Genomic DNA, 18,006 nt, shown 5'->3' with positions numbered 1-18,006 from the left:
ACTGACACCTTAAAAGCACATTATATCCTATTTAAATTTAATTCTAGGACTTGAAACCATTTTTACAAGAAAGTATATTGTATTAGGTTTCTCTAGGTTCGAACGGTGAGTCAAACGGACACCCGAAACTCAAGTTATGAATTTTTGAAGTTTTATAAAAATTCTGCATTTTTCCTACGAACAGCTCTCGGGTTCCCACTCAAATCCCCTCAAAATCTCATCTAAACATCCCTATAGTACAACTTAAATACATAGAAACCTATGTCTATCATGTATCAACAATTAGGAACCTTAAAACATGATTTCTAGCACAAAAGTTTTGAATCCAAATCCAAACCCTAACATTTCAATTCTAGCAATTTCAAGAACAAAAGCCCTTTTCAAAATTGTTCGTAACTTCATTCCGACTCTGACACGCGAACATGCAACAACAACACATTTATATCATACACTTCATAATCATATAATCTCATAACAACAATTGCAACCAATTATCGTTCCAACAACAATCATCATAACAATATAGAATTCATAAATCAACAATTATCAAAACTATCACATAACCACAAATCCCCAAAACCCCAAATCATATCATTATACCTAAACCCATATCAAGAATAATAGCATGGAAACCCCCCTTACTTCGAAATTGCTCAGAAAATCCTGCGGAGATTGATTCTTGAAATCGCCCTAGTTCTCCCTTGATCTTCCTCTCTAGCTTGTTCTTCTTCCTCTTCTCACTTCTACGATGTTTTTCACTTTTCTACGTAGCTCTTCCTTTTCTCAACTTCTAATTCTCTTTTATTCCAATACTAACCCTTAGACCTCTAATACTTAATTCCAACCTTACCCTCCCTAATTAAATAATTATTTAATAAATCACTAAGTATTCATTCTATTATTCTATTAATAATAATAATAATAATAATAATAATAATAATAATAATAATAATAATATGAATAATAAGCGTAATAATAATAATAATAATAATCATAATAATAATAATGATAGTAATTATAATAATAAAAATAAAACTATTATTACTTATATCACATAATTACTACCTACATTCTACCCGTCCCACTATGGACTCCACACCTACACGCTCAACCACACACCCTTAACAAGACCAAACAATTAAAATAACACACGACGATTAAATAATTAAAAATGGGGTGTTACATTACTAATCCACATTTGGAAGAGCATTTGGTGGCTGAAGCTGATGAAGCAGCAGAGAAAGTGGCTGAAGCTGGTGAATCTAGTGAAACGTCATGGATGTTGCATTGAAGGGGATCACTTAATATTGGTGTATGAGTACATGGAAAATAATAGCTTGGCCCATGCTTTATTCAATGAGTTTTTACTCATAAGTACAATGGTCATTATGAGAAATTTCTATGAAATCTGAGTATGACTTCTTTTTGCACATTCTATAGGTTCAGAAAATCGGCTTAAACTTGATTGGCCATCAAGGCTTAGGATCTGCATTGGAATAGCAAAAGGTCTTGCATTTCTTCACAAAAGTAACAGATTTGAACTATTTGGTGTTTCAGTCGAGCAGTTGGCTACCGATTTGGGCCCCATCTTGGAGATACAGTTCCAGTCCTAATTAACTATTGTACCACTGCCTCAGAAAATGAAGAAGAGCTTCGTGAGTACAGTTTGCAGGTGCTATATTTATTTATCATCCGTAACTCCGTATTATGAAATGTTTGCATGTATATTTATGATACCTTATTGGTTACGTATTTAATAATGTCAAAACTTTGTTGTAGGCTCTAGAAAGCTTTCTCCTAAGGTGTCCAAGGGACATTTCTGTTTATTGTGATGAAATTCTTCATCTGGCACTAGCATATCTTAGTTATGACCCAAACTTTACTGACAACATGGAGGAGGATACCGATGATGAAGGTCATGAAGAGGAAGATGATGAGTATGTGACTTGTGCCTTTTCGGTTCACTTGGTTACCTTTATGGTATCAAATGTTGCAGATGGATGTATTTAATACTTTCATCGAGCTCTTGCGTCAAACTGGGAATGTCACAAAAGGGCAGACTGATGCAAATGAAACGGGGTTGTTTGTCTTTCCTAGTATGAAAGTACTTTGTTTCTAATTTTTTATTTTTATTTTATTTTTTGTTGGAAACTTTATGTGATGGGTTGCCTATACTTTCTAATTTAATTACTTCTGCACTTGTAGGTATCTTGTAAAAATGTTGAAGCATGGATTTTGGTATCAAGGTTGGTTTGCAAAATGGAGCCTTTTGTGGTATTATTGCCGGTTCATTCTGTATCAGAAGGTACTGAGCTTTATGTGAATATATTTGCATAACATATAGCTAACAAGCTAATTTTTAATTTTTTCACATTTGTTTCAGATGAGGAAAGGCACTCCTTGTTTGGTTACTTAGTTCCAGAACTCAGACAACTTCTTTAAGAGTACAATTTAGTTCCTGGTGATAGGAGTCAATTTATTTATGACAAGCTGTATAGCATCGAAGGACGTCTAAATAAATTGCTGAGGTATACTTCCTCAATTCGATTTCATAAGTCAATTTCCACACACTTGTATTTAAGAATATAAGTGTTGTCATTTTGCATATGCATATATCCTGCACATTTTGCATCCTGTCTACATTTTAAATAGTACTATTTACAACAGCACCATTGATATGGTAGGGGGAAATGATTTTAAATTTGAAGAAGCTAATTCTTGTCTCTACTTGTACTTAACAGGAACATTGAGGAATCGTGGCTGGGTTCAGAGAAAGGCATACTCCAAGGAATATTGATAAAGAATGAAGACAATGATGTTAAAAGAGGGCCGGTCATCCTTGTGTTGGATGATGAAATGATGGTATGTGAATGTTGTTTCTGACTTATCTTTGCGTTCTTTTCAATCCTCAGTGTAAAATTAAATATTGGTTTTTGTTAGATGAGACAATCCATAGTCCATTGATGAACATGATTATACATGAGGAAGGTGATGGACATGCATAGAGTTATTCAAGCTTAGCTTGATACTTTTGTGATCAATTCATGTTATTGAATAAACCTTAAATCATGAGTATTTATTAAAATGTCATTAGGTCATGAAGTTAGTTACATTCTTAACTAACTTCATACTCACTCTAACTACCTTAGCATCATGCACTCTAACTAACCTCTTTACACCTATCTCTAATAGTTTTTGTTTCTTTCATATTATTAGTTACTCAATGTTCTAAAATTGACATTCAAACCAACCAATATTAATTAAACAGATATGTTCAGACTGTATTTTTTACTTTTGGTTTATAACTTGTCGTATTCAAATATGTTATCAGTTTATTGATTACCATACTCCTGCCACAGATGCTTCCATTGGAAAGTATGCCCATACTAAGGAAGGAGGATGTCTATCGAATGCCATCTCTTAACAGCATATATATGGTTCTTGGTAGACACAGCAACCACAAGGAGAAAGTGGGAAGAAATTTAATGTCATTTCCATCTATAGATCCTCTGAATGCTTTTTATTTGATAAATCCAAGTGGAGACGTCAGTGACACACAAACATGCTTTGAGGAATATCTCAATTCTGAAAAGCTTAACCTAAAGGTATTTTATCGGATTGGATTTGATATATGTAAAGAAAAGTTACAAATAAGTGTGTTAATCACACCCTTATTTTATAAAAAAAATATCAAAGGATTTTGCAAAGGAGCATCCGTGTTATTTCAACGGCTTGGCCTGCAATCATGGACTTCTACCTTGTACAAAACCTACCCTTAATTATACAAGTAAGAAACTTAAAACTAACAGTATCTTACAAGTTGGCTTCTTTGTTTCCGTTTTACTATACCACTACATTTTCATTTCGATTTTTTCTTCTTTTTTAAATACTTTTGTGTTACTCCAGTTATTTGGTGGAGAGGATGAGATCATTTGGTCCTTATATTGCATTACACTTACATTACGGGAAGGATATGCTTGCATTTTAGCGGATGCACGCATGATTTATCAACTTCGGAGGTTGAAGAACTACGACTTATCAGGTATTGAATCTTGATGCTCCGAATTAATTTGCTGAGTCTTGTGCACTTTTTCTGATATCTGATGTTTGAAAATGACTGACGAACTGAACTTACAGAGAGAATACTACTTATTACTATTGGAAAAGAAAGCATATTGATCCCACTGAAGAGAGGTCTAAAGGGAAATGCCCCTTAACTCCAAAAGAAGTTGGAATTTTCTTTAGTGCTCTTGGATACCCTACAAAGACTCCAATATATATTGCTGCAGAGGAGATATATGGGGGTGAGTCTCATATGACTGAACTGCGGTCGCGATATCCGTTTTTAATGAGCAAGATGAGAAACTATACAATACTTTCTTGTTGTATATTCTTTGTGAATGAAGGTTGATAAAACATTGTTTGAACTGGTTTTTACTGAATATACATATAACTAATATCAGGAAAAGTTGGCATCTATTGTTTGATAAATGTGACTTCAGGTGTACCCTATTGTTGGTTGCAAATATTGAGTCATACTATTATGTATATTTTGTCGTATAGGCTTTGGACGCTTATAGATTGTGAATTTGATGACTACATCCTTAATCCCAAGCCTAGTGGGCAGTGGCTATCAGGTTAGGCTTCCTGTTTTTAATGAGGAAATGCAACTGTGATGGTAGAAATCAGTTTTTCTAACAACACTGCATAATTGACTAGAATGTAGGTATAAATGAACAGTTTCTCTCTGCTGCCGTGCAAATTGAAAGTTGACTGCTGGAACCTGAAAGCACCATCACAAGAATTGATTGCTTGTGACTTTTTGCTCTCTATGCAGCTGTAGATACTCCACTAGATGCAGACACTTGCGCTGCACTCAGGAGTCTGTTGCGAAAGTGTGCCGACATTCGCGCTGAAAAAGATTTAAGCAAAGGGCACAATTTCAGCAACTTTGATCATTATTGGAGTTCAATCATACAACCTCAAGAGCTTAATAGCTTAGCCTTCACTGGATATACATAAGTACTCACTACGCCAAATGTTACATTTAGCAGCGCAGCTACGACAGCGCTTTGAGAGAAAGCGCTGCTATAGCTTTCACTAAAGACAAAAATATAAAACAAGGGGAATAAAGCGTTGGTATATGGGGGTCCTACGAAAGCGCTTTTAAAAAGCGCTGTTATAGGCTGGGCTACGAAAGCGCTTTATAGAAGCGCCGGTATAGGGTGGGCTACGAAAGCGCTTTCAAAAGCGCTGCTATAGGGGTAGCCTACGAAAGCGCTTTTCTCCTAAAAAGCGCTGGTATAAGGGGTGTTACTAAAGCGCTTTTCAAAAGCGCTCTCGTAGCTATTTTAAAATTAAATTAATTAAACTAATTAACACAAAAACACGTTTTGCCCCAATTAATTTCTCAGTCTCTCTTCTTCTCCTCGCGTACCTGAAGCCCTAACCACCTTCATCACTGTTCTCCGACCGTTCCTCCGCCATGACCTTCATCTTCAATTGCAGCTCCGGCCGTCACTCCACCACTACCTTCATCCACAGTTCTCCGACCGTCCCTCCGCCTCTGGTTCGCCGTCTCAGTCACTGGTTCGCCGTTCTCAGCCGCTGGTTCGCCGTCACCAGGTACATGATTCCTAACTGAAAATTGTTTAGAAGCTTGTTTTGATGAACCTAGCTGAGTTGTACAACCATAATATAAAAATGTAATCTTCTGAATGAAAGAATACCGTCTGTGCTGTGTCGACATTTTTATCTCCATTTTTGTTCAAATCAGGTTTGACAAATTTCTTGATTGCAAATATTTTGTCATTGGATTTGGAAGCATACTTTATGCTTCAATTGTGAATCTGAATGAATTTGGTATTACATGAATGCTTTGAATCAATGAATTGGTGTAGGTTTTGTTTAAAAATTAAGTCACGGTTTCTTTTGGATTTCTTCTACCTGGTGCTGTTTGTGGCTTATAGAGCTACTGTCCTTACTAGAGTTAATTGGCTTATAGAGCTACTGTCCTTACTAGGGTCTGTGGCATATGTTTTGATACATTGTTTTGATACATTGTTTTGATACATTGATACATTATTTTGATACATTGTTTTGCTCTTTTTGAAGACAAAAGAGGTTTAGCCACAACAACTTACAAATTATTATAGGTTTTTGAGTGAAGATAATTTGAGTGATTGTAGGTTATGTTGTGTGTAAATACAACACGACACCGACAAATTAGTGAAGATATTTTGAGTGCTATCTTATTGATTATTAAGATTTAATAGTATCCTTTGAAATTAACGATAGAATAACATTCTTATTTAGATTTTTCCAACTAACATGTATATAAATATTGTTCACATCTTTTCATTGTTAATGAGAAATATTCAATATTCAAGTAAAAAGAAATTAATATCATTGATGTTAGAAGTGACTCTTAAACATAACTTAGGCACTATTTAGATAAACAGTTTAATTAAGTACTATATTGCATTAGTGCATATCATATAAGTGCCTATCTATAAGCTATTTCTATAACAAAAGATAAAGATAAAACATCTAGCCAAAACATATTTGAGCATTTCGGTTTTGTAAATTCGGGTGTTTGTAGTTACTAGCTAATTGATAATTGATTTCATATCATTTTAAATAATTGAGTTCTATATTGGGGTTTTTTTGATATTGTGTTAGTAGTGGTGTATTTAACTGCATCGTGTGTGTTTAATTTTACAGTTACTTTGAATCCTCTGGTTTCTACTTGTTCAACGCCGATTCAAACCTACCCGTCTCCCACATCAAGTCTAACTCAGGTTACTATCCCTTTCTTCTTGCTTATAATTTGTTGTTGTCTGCTTATAGTTTATTGTTTATGGTTCTATTTAATTTCAATTTAGTGTCTCTCAATCCATTTTTTGGTTTGTGGACTTATATTACCTTGAAATAAGGTAATGTCTTCTTTAAGAAATCGGGTATTCTGATTAGGTATTCTATTATGATGATAGCTATATTTATTATCTTGACAGAATTCCTTAGTACCTGATAGAGAAACCAAGAAGCATTTGTTTAGCTTAATTAAGACATGGATAAGACATGGATGAATTCAAACCGATTGTCGAAAGAGTACGAGAAAGGGGTATGGGAATTCGTTGAGTTTGCGGTTGCGCACTCCGAAGACCCGCTTCGAATGCCGTGTCCTTGCCTGGGTTGCTGTTATGGGGGTAAGGTTGACGGGAATAAGTTGGCATCCCATTTACTACGGTTTGGAATTGATAGAAGTTATACATGTTGGACAATGCATGGTGAGAAAAGTAACGGGAATGCTGAGTCGAGTTGTAATAGGAAGTATGCTTCAAACGACGATTGCACAGACACATATGATTGCGATCGAGTCGAAGAGATTGCAGAAGCGCTTGAAGAAGATCTTGCGGATTGTCCCAAAATGTTTGAGAGGTTGGTAAGCGATGCAGAGAAACCGTTGTATGATGGTTGTTCAAAATTCACAAGATTGTCTGCGGTGTTAAAGTTGTACAACTTAAAGGCGGACAATGGATGGTCGGATAAAAGTTTCACAGAGTTATTAGCCCTTATGAAAGATATGCTACCAAAGGATAATGTTCTTCCCAATCGAACGTATGAGGCCAAAAAGATGTTGTCCTCTATTGGCATGAGCTATGATAAGATACATGCATGTCCAAACGATTGCGTTTTGTTTCGAAACGAGTATGCAGCGTTGAATGAGAGTCCTAAATGTGGTGCCCCTCGATATAAGAAAAAGTTGTCTCCTGCTAAAGTCTTATGGTATTTTCCTATAATTCCGAGATTTAGACGCATGTATCGTAGTGAGACCGATTCAAGACACTTGACTTGGCATGCAGATGAAAGAATTATTGATGGAAAGTTGCGACATCCGGCAGACTCACCACAATGGTCAAAAGTTGATACTGATTATCCTGAATTTGGAAAAGAAGCAAGAAACCTTCGGTTGTCATTGTCTAGTGATGGAATGAACCCACGTGGTATTCAAAGTATCTCGCATAGCACATGGCCTGTGATTCTTATGATTTATAACCTACCTCCGTGGCTATGTATGAAGCGTAAGTACATGATGTTATCTATGCTAATTTCTGGGCCTAAACAACCAGGGAATGACATAGACGTATACTTGGCACCGTCAATCGAAGATTTAAAGTTTTTGTGGGAGAACGGTGTGGAGGTTTACGATGGGTATAGGAAGGAAAGTTTCAACTTGAGGGCGATGTTGTTTGGAACAATTAATGATTTTCCAGCATACGGAAATCTATCCGGGTACAGCAATAAAGGTCAAAAGGCGTGTCCTGTTTGTGAAGATGAAACCGATACGACACGATTGGAGCTTTGTCAGAAGAATGTCTTTCTCGGCCATCGTAGATTCTTAAATTCTAATCATCACTACCGTGGGTGGAGAAAAGCATTCAATGGAAAGGCCGAACATCGTACAGCCCCGCCTTTTTTGTCAGGTGATCAAATTTTTGAAAAGGTGAAAGATGTGAGCACTCAGTTTGGCAAGCCTTTTGCACATTCACTTGTCAAGGGTGGGTGGAAGAAGAAGTCAATTTTTTTTGAACTTCCATATTGGAAGTCGTTGTACGTAAGACATTTCCTGGATGTTATGCATATTGAAAAAAATGTATTTGACAGCGTCATAGGTACGTTACTCAATATACAAGGAAAGTCTAAGGATGGCCTCAACATAAGGAAGAACATGGTAAACATGGGAATGAGAACTGAATTGGGACCCGTGACGAAAGGAAGACGAACATATCTGCCACCTGCTGTTTACACTCTATCTAGAAAGGAGAAGAAAACATTGTGTAAGTTCCTCAGTGAAGTTAAAGTTCCAGAAGGCTACTCTTCAGATATTAGAAGACTTGTGTCCATGAAAGACCTCAAGTTAAAGAGTTTGAAGACGCATGATTGCCATGTTATAATGGAACACTTTTTACCAATAGGTATACGTTCTATTCTGCCAGAAAAAGTAAGAAGCGCAATAACTAAGCTGTGTTTCTTCTTCAGGTCAATTTGCAGTAAGGTGGTCGATCCCGCGATCTTACCAACATTGCAAAAAGAGATAGTTGTTACTTTATGTGATCTTGAAATGTATTTGCCTCCCTCGTTTTTTGACATAATGGTTCATCTAGTCGTTCATCTTGTGAAAGAGACACAATTGTGCGGACCAGCTTATATGAGATGGATGTACCCTGCTGAACGTTATATGAAAATATTAAAAGGGTACGTGAAAAACAGAAGTCGACCGGAGGGTTGTATTGCTGAACGATACGTTGTTGAAGAAGCGGTTGAGTTTTGTACTGAATATCTGTCAAATGTTCAATCAATTAGACTCCCCAAATCTCATATTGTCGAAAAAAAAGAAGGAAAAAGGCTAATTGGAAATAAAGTTGTGACAGTATCAATGGTCGAACGGGATCAAGCGCACTTGTATGTTCTGCACAATGAGATTGAGGTTGAGCCGTATGTTGAAATGCACAAGGTTGTTCTCCGAGATTTAAATCCGAATAGAAATGAGAACTGGATAGTACGAGAGCACAATCGAAGTTTCATACCGTTGTTTAGGGAACATATTTATTCAAAGTATTGTTCAGATCCTGCTTCAGTAACAGAAAGGTTGAGATGTTTAGCCTATGGTCCAAGTGTAATTGTGTTTTCTTATAGCGCATACGCAATTAATGGATACACATTTTATACCAAAGAATAGGATGATAAAAGTACTATGCAAAATAGTGGTGTTACCTTGGTAGCTGAAGCAATGCACATATCAAGTGCGAATAACTTAAATCCGAAATTTGCAAATTTGTCATATTTTGGGGTTATCGAGCGCATTTTGGTGTTTGATTACGCGAAGTTTTAGATTCCTGTATTTGGTTGCAAGTGGGTTGAAAATAATAGTGGCATACGAATGGATAAGTCGGGATTTTTGCAAGTGGATCTCAATAGGGTAGGGTACAAAGATGAGCCTTTCATTCTAGCCTCTCAAGCTAAACAAGTGTTCTATGTCAATGATCCGACAAGTACGAAATGGTCTATAGTGCTTTTATCTAACAAAATAGTTGATGAAAACATTGAAGATCAAGCTGATATTGGTGTTGGCATTGAATCTTGTACAAGAAACGATCAAAATGAGAATGAATCTTGTACTAGAAATGATCATAATGAAGGTATTTGGATCAATCCAACCGTCCGCGTTGTTAAGAGACGCGTAGAACACAATCCTACCAAGAAAAGAAAGAGACGTTAGTGATAAAGGTAATAGTATACATATTCCGACAAATTTGCTTTATTCAATTTGTACCGATTGTTTTATTCAATAGTATAGTACATATTCAATTTTGGTGCATATTCTCGTTTTGTACATAACTTTTGAACCATGTATCCGTTTGTTGACTTCTTTACATGTAACTATACTATTTTGACGATTTCGGAGCTGCTCATGCACTTATCTTTACATTTCGGGACTGTTTTTTTATTGGTTTTGCTTCTGCCCGTAATCAAAAGTCGGGCTTAGGGTCTGAATTTCGGAAAACCGACTTTATTTTTGAGTCCGTGGGGACGTTTTACCATAACCATGTAAATTTCGTTCAATTCCGACAACTTTCTTTTTTGACGCTTATTTTGATTTGTACCGATTTCGTTTCCGATTTACTTGTACATGCATGGTTTGATTTCCATTTGACTTGTATAGATTGTTAGCTTATTAATAGTGTACTAATGTGCTTTAGTTTGTTTGATACAGGTTCAATGGCTCCGGATAGAGATGCTCCACCTGAAAACTCACAAGAAAACTCACAAGAAAGAGATGCTCAAGAAAGAGATGCCACGGATACAAATGCTCCACCTGATACTGAAGCAAAAGAAGTTGCACGAGGCATCACCATTATGAAGGGAATCATTCGACATAGAGACCAAGGATTAGTATACCATTTGGATTGGAATTCTGATAAACAAGCAATTGGTCCTAATTCTGCAAAGTTGACAAGCTATATTGGTACACTTGTTCGTATGCATATTCCGGTCTCCATAGCTAAATGGAATCTGAAAAGCGAAGAGTTGGATGCGGAAAAAAAAAGCGATTTGGGACGAGCTTCAGGTATATATCATATATGGTTAATTGTTGTTATTATCTTGACGATAAATTGTGTAAATTACTTATACTAACACACTATGCGTATGTTTTTTTGCAGAGGACTTTTGAGATACCAGATGATCGTAGACGCTACATACTTAGTTTGGCCGGCAAAAGATATAGAGGGTGGAAAGCTTTTTTGACAAACACCTATCTTAAGGATAAAGATGGAAACTTTCTTGAAGAGGCACCGGGACGGCCAAAAAAGTATGAGATCTTCATTGATGAAAAAGATTGGGCTGAGTTTGTAAATCAAAGAGATGAATATTTTCGGAAAAGGAGTGCCCCAAATAGTGCGAGAACATCCAAACCTGCGTATCCATACAAAAAAGGGCGTATGGGATATGCACGCTTAGAGGATAAACTTGTAAGTAAATAGAAATGCATTTTAATTAATTGTCTAAATGTGTTTTATTTGACGATTTTATCATTTGTGTCAATGCATAGTTAGAGGAGTCTAAAAGTGAGGAAACTTCACTTCCTGAACATGTGTTGTGGAAGGAAGCTCGTGTGGCCAAGAATCGAGCTGTCGATCCCGATGTTCAGAGAGTTTATGCTGAATGTGTAAGTATAATACTGTGTCTTTAATTAAATCAAATGTTTTTTAATATATAAATGATTTTTTATCTCCACTAATAATTATTGAAATGTAAATGAATTACAGGAGACATTGTCGCAATCGGTGTCCACCGGTGAGGACCAGGATGATAGGAGCATACTTAGTAGAGCACTAGATGCTCCTGAGTATCCCGGTCGGGTGAGGGGTAAGGGTCATGGTGTGACTCCAACCTCTTTTTACAAGCATCCTAGGAGAAGAAATCCTTCAAATGAAGAAGTGTTGCAAAAATTGGCGGAATTGCAAGCACAAGTCTCTGAATTGCAAAGAGATAAAGATATGTATATGAGAGAAAAGTGCAATACTGCATCGGTGAAAGAAACTAGTGATAAAGCTAGTTTCAACTGTCAAAGAAAACTTCCCGAGGTAATTATAAATTTCTTTTCCTTACAAATTGTTCTATTTTGTTAACGATAATGACTTTATATTTACTATTGGTTTAGGGCATTTCTTCTTGCCAACTATACTTATCGTCACCGTCTTATCGCCTAGTTGGCAAGGGAAAAGTGCACAACACTGTGGGAGATTTACTTCACCATAGACCGCTCCCGGATGGACACCTGAAAGTATCGGTGGATGTTGTATTAGATCATGATGCGGTGCTACCGGTACCTGACATGGTCTCAGAGACGACATTGCTGCAAGATGCAATAGGGTCATTTGTTGCATGGCCCTCGGAGCTCATTATCATTGGTGATGAGGTATATTCAAAACCATTATGAATCATTTAGTTTTCGAATGTCAATTTTGCACCGTTACGTTAATTATTTTTTACATTTTAATTTTAGACTGCTCCTACAAAACCCGCAATTAAGGGCAAAGGGATTTTACAGGAGGAGGAGTCTGTTGCATCACTAAAAGAGGTACATTTAAGGTGTTAATATATAATTTGAATGTAAAACTCCATGATTTTATATTTTATCGATCGTTATTTGATTTTTAGGCATCTGCTCGGGAGTCACAACAAGTGACACAGGTCGTTCGTAGCGTACCGCCTAAGGGTCCTCCGAAGCAAGCGGCAAAAAAAGGTGGTGCTTTTTTTCCTCGATATCGGACGACGCTCGGAACACTTGTTGATATGTCCGATTTGAAGGAAGGTGCTCTCCGTCAAATCAATATGGAGGAAGGTATCTTTGGTGTTGAATTCATTTCACATATTGCAATAGATGACTTGGAAGAGATTTTTACACAAGAACAACTAGGCGTCGCTAATATGCACTCGTACATCCGGTAATATTCACTCATCCGATATATTATTTAATTAGTCGAACAATTTATTTACACATTATGTTTATTATGTTTTTCACTCATCTGCTAATATGTTTATAATGTTTTTATTTAAGGTTGTTGCATGACAGAGTGTTGCGCGGGACTGCATTGTCAAACTGATTCCGTTTCGTGTCTTCCGCCCATTGCGGCGGAATGACAATTGATTCGGAACCGGAATCAGTTAGACAGCGCTTAGTCGATAGATTCATGTCATCCGGCAATACAGAAAGTCTGATTCTTTGGGCGTATAATACCCGACCAGTAGGGTTAGTTTCTCATTCTTGGTTCATTTAATCTTTGTTTCTTTTGCGTAGCAAAATTTTTATATAACCTATTGTTTTAATTTATAGAGCACACTGGTTGTTGCTTGCTATCAACCCGATAAGAGAAGTTGTATATTTTCTGAATTCGGTAGATGGTGAGTGGAGCAATTATCCGGCTATGAAGGAAATTATTGATTTGTAAGTGGGATCGTTCTAAATATTCTTGTATATTTATATATTTAATTATTTGTGAGATTGATCTAAATATATGCTTTTATATTTTTGTTAGATCAATACAAGTGTTCCGAAGTCAACGAGACGCACAGGTATCCCGGACTAAATCAAACAACATTACTTGGATCAAAGTGCAGGTACATTATTTTTCACAATTTTGCTTATAATATTTATGCTACTTGATAAAACAAGACAACTATAAATTCTTATTTGTTTTCTATGTAGTGTCCGATACAGCGGATCAGTTCAGACTGCGGATACTTTGTTTCGAGGTTTATGAAAGAAATCCTTCAAATGAATCAATTAGAGACTCCAATCACGGTATGGATTTATAACTTAATTAGATAACTTCTTATAATTTATTACATTTAACTAAATCATTCATATTATGTTTTTATTCTGTAGTACTTTGACGAATTCCGTGCTGCTTCTTACCCGAAACTTAAGTTGGAAGAAATCAAAGAGGAATTGTGTCAATTTTATATTCATCAGCTATTCATGTAGTAGGATTTGTGTCGATTTGAAGAGAATATTATAGTACTCCAGAATATATGGTTACTAACTTTGTTCATATTGTTGCCAAATAATATTTGAAGTATAATATTGTTGATGTTAGAGATTTAGTTTGATTGACAGAATGATGTATATATATAATTTTGGATATTATAATGGTATTATATTAGTATATATATAGTCCTACCTATGGTTGAAAATATATCGTCGAAAATATATTACTGGTCGAAAATATTACAGGTTGAAAATATATTACAGGTCGAAAATATTACAGGTTGAAAATATTACAGGTCGAAAATATTACAGGTCGATCTGGGAGGCTGAAATTATAGGCTGCACTTTAAAATATCTCATTTAGTAACGACAGCGCTTTTAAAAAGCGCTCTTAAAGGTCCCCATACTAAAGCGCTTTGTTACAAAAAGCGCTGCCAAAGATCAAAAAAAAAAAAAAGCAACCTACCAAAGCGCTTTTGGAAAAGCGCTCTAGTAGGGGGGTCTACCAGAGCGCTTTTTCCAGAAAAAGCGCTCTGGTAGACCTCCCTATAAGAGCGCTTTTTCTAGAAAAAGCGCTCTAGTAGGGGGGTCTACCAGAGCGCTTTTTCTGGAAAAAGCGCTCTTATAGGGGGGTCTACCAGAGCGCTTTTTCTGGAAAAAGCGCTCTTATAGGGGGGTCTACCAGAGCGCTTTTAGAAGCGCTTTCGTAGCCTACGCCAGCGCTGGCTTTGGCAGTGCTTTAAAGCGCTGTTAAAGGCCAAAAAAAGCGCTTTTAAAGCCCTTCCGTGTTGTAGTGACTTCAAGAGCTTAATAGCTTATCTGTGTATATATAGATGGAAAGTGTATTCTATATGTAAATAAGGAAGAATGCATATTGAGCTGTGTGATTATTCTTTACAGTACATAGAAGTACTAGTAGTTGTTGTATATAGTAGAAAAAATAGGGTATTGTTCAAGTATTGTGTATAGGTATATGTATGTATGTGAGATACAGATTGAGGAATAAAGTTCCCCCATAATGGAACTGGTTTGTTGATTGAATATCTATGTATTATGCATTGAAATTTTAATAAAATATGGTTTAATGCAGCATACGAAATAGGGTGTAAACGAATTAAATATAATATAATTTGTTTATTTTTAAATGGTGTATTTTCACCTGATTTTTACTAAAAGGGTGTAATTAAGAACGTATTTACACCCGATTTTTATTAAAATAGAGTGTAACGTAGAACGTAATTACGCCCAATTACACCCGATTTTTATTAAAACAGGGTGTAATTAAAAACGTAACTACGCCCAATTACACCAGATTTTTATTAAAACAGGGTGTAGTTAAAAACGTAATTACACCCGATTTTTGTTAAAATAGGGTGTAATTAAAAATGTAATTACGCTCAATTACACCCGATTTTTGTTAAAATAGGGTGTAATGTAGAACGTATTTACACCCAATATTTTTAAAATAGGGAGTAATTACGAACGTATTTACACCCGTTTTAAACGGGTGTAAATTCGTTAGATATTTCTCACCCTATGGATATACACCCAATTTTTATTAAAAATAATGGGTGTAAATTTAATAAAAAACGAGTGTAAATTAACATTTTTGTAGTAGTGTAATGATTATTATCACTTTGTCTAAATAAATTAATGGGGAACCATTTTAGTAAGTTAATAAGTGGTTGGATGAGTTTGTCTCATATGAGGACATATTACCACGTTTCATTTTCAAGTGTCATGTGAAGTGGTTAAGAAATATTGTGCTTATAATGAGTCTTCCATTACTGTGAACTATGTTTTAAAATAAAGTAAGATATTGTGAATGTGATTTTTTTACTTAATTCTATGATTAATATGAGTATGTACTATTATGTGTTTATGTCATTATATATGTGTTATTTCTTCATTTTTCAATATTATGTGTTTATGTCATTATATATGTGATATCTCTTCATTTTTCAATACCTTCTATTATTCGACTATTTATCATCTCATTTACTTGTGTTTGACGCTTAGAATAGCGTCGAGGCACAAAGAGTTTTCATCTAGTTTCTTTCTAATAAAAATTTAATTATATGATTTTTTTATAGGATAACTATTTTTTATTCGGACTTCTCAAACCAATAAATTACTTATAATTTTGAAATTGGATCTATGGATCAACAGAAGTTGGTATATATTTTTAAAATTATTATTTATATAAAACGTGATTCTCTTGTGTGTATTGTGAATCACGACATCAATCCTAAGTTTTAATGTGTACCTCTTTGAAACGTTTAAATCAAATGCATCTTTTGTAATTGATTGGCTTGCTAATCATCTTCTTTTATTGAATTGATTTACTTGCTAATCAACTTCTTTGGTAGTTAATACTTATAAAAAATTATTGAATTGATTGACTTACTAATTAACTTTTTTTTATAAGATAAATAAATTTTGTAGCTCTATTTCATTTGGAAAATACACCATTATTTTCCATGAACCTTTCATGCACTCTTGGTTACATTTTTAAATCAAACTAGTGTCTTACCCGTGCGTTCGCACGGGTACCCGTCGTTTTCGCGCATTGTGATTGAGAAAAATAAAATATATTAGTAAAAGATTAAGTTTTGGGTAAAATTGAAAAAGTTATAAAAATAATAATATTTTATTTGACAAATTATAATGAAGGAAAAGTTTTAAAATCGCAAATTCACAAATTATATAATGAAGAAATATTCAATCAAATTATATAATTCAATTAGTGATAACTATTTAATATAATTGACTAAACTAGAAACTATTAGCTCAATCTCAAACTATCAGCTAAGGAGAATCGATTATTTTTGCCTAGCTAAGGAGAAAATTAATTATTTTGGCTCAATTATAACTAAAAACTATCACCCCAATCTCAAACTATCAGCTCTCTCTGGTAGGCCAATGAGAAACCACTACAAACTCTATTTATAATAATGATTCATTCAAAATACATAATTAATAGAAAAATACTTTGACCAGTTACTTCATGTTCCCGTTAATATTCATTATTTTGATAAGTAACTTCGTATTTCCGTTAATATTATAAATTTCTTCCCGTTAATTTTCAATATTTTGATGAGTAACTTCATGTTCTTGTTAATATTCATTATTTTGATCAGTAACTCCTTGATCCCGTTAATATTCATTATTTTGATCAATAAGTTCGTGTTCCCGTTAATATTCCAAATTCGTTTCTGTTAATATTCAAAAAATTTATCAGTAACTTAATGTTTCTGTTAATATTCAAAAATTTATCAGTAACTTCGTGTTCCTGTTAATATTTAATATTTTGTCAATAACTCCGTGTTCCCGTCAACATTTATTATTTTGATCAGTAACTTCGTGTTCCCGTTAATATTCAAAATTTGTTCCCATTAATTTTTAAAATTTGGATCAGTAACTTAATGTTTCCGATAATATTCAAAATTTTGATCATTAACTTTGTGCTACCGTTTATATTTAATATTTTAATCAATAACTCCGTGCTCCCGTTAATATTCAATATTTTGATCAGTAACTCCGTGTTCCCAAAAATATTCAATATTTTGATCAATAAACTTCATTTCTCGTTAATATTCAATATTTTGACCAGTAACTTCATGTTCCCCTTAATATTTAATTTTTTGATTAGTAACTTCGTGTTCTCGTTGATATTCAATATTTTGTTCAGTAACTTCATGTTCCCGTTAAAATTCAATATTTTGATCAATAACTTCATGTTACCGTTAATATTCATTATTTTGATCTCTAACTTCGTGTTTCCGTTAATATTCCAAATTTTGTCCTGTTAATCTTCAATAGTTTGATTAATAACGCCATGTTTCCGTTATTATTCAATATTTTTAGCAGTAACTCCATGTTCCCATTAATATTATACACTTTGCTCTGTAATTTAATACTCACGTTAATATTCAATATTTTGATTACTA

General features: G+C 34.7%; 1 protein-coding gene across 1 annotated transcript; it reads left to right on the top strand.

The window, feature by feature from the left end:
* Nucleotides 1–6,725: 6,725 nt before the first annotated feature.
* Nucleotides 6,726–11,401, top strand: LOC131656391 (uncharacterized). Its single transcript, XM_058926123.1, has 3 exons — nt 6,726–6,800; nt 10,778–11,131; nt 11,226–11,401. Exons 2-3 carry the CDS (start codon nt 10,783–10,785, stop codon nt 11,234–11,236), a joined length of 360 nt encoding a protein of 119 aa, XP_058782106.1. The 5' UTR covers nt 6,726–6,800; nt 10,778–10,782; the 3' UTR covers nt 11,237–11,401.
* Nucleotides 11,402–18,006: the final 6,605 nt, after the last annotated feature.

The sequence above is a fragment of the Vicia villosa genome, linkage group LG3, assembly GCF_029867415.1.
Source record: "Vicia villosa cultivar HV-30 ecotype Madison, WI linkage group LG3, Vvil1.0, whole genome shotgun sequence".
NCBI classification, from domain to species: domain Eukaryota; kingdom Viridiplantae; phylum Streptophyta; class Magnoliopsida; order Fabales; family Fabaceae; genus Vicia; species Vicia villosa.
Note: the sequence above shows the minus strand (reverse complement) of the source record. Positions and strands in the feature narration are given on the sequence as shown.

Bases quoted from the DNA above. Each gene is read 5' to 3' on its own strand.
- LOC131656391 (XM_058926123.1), top strand. From the start codon at position 10,783: ATGGCTCCGGATAGAGATGCTCCACCTGAAAACTCACAAGAAAACTCA.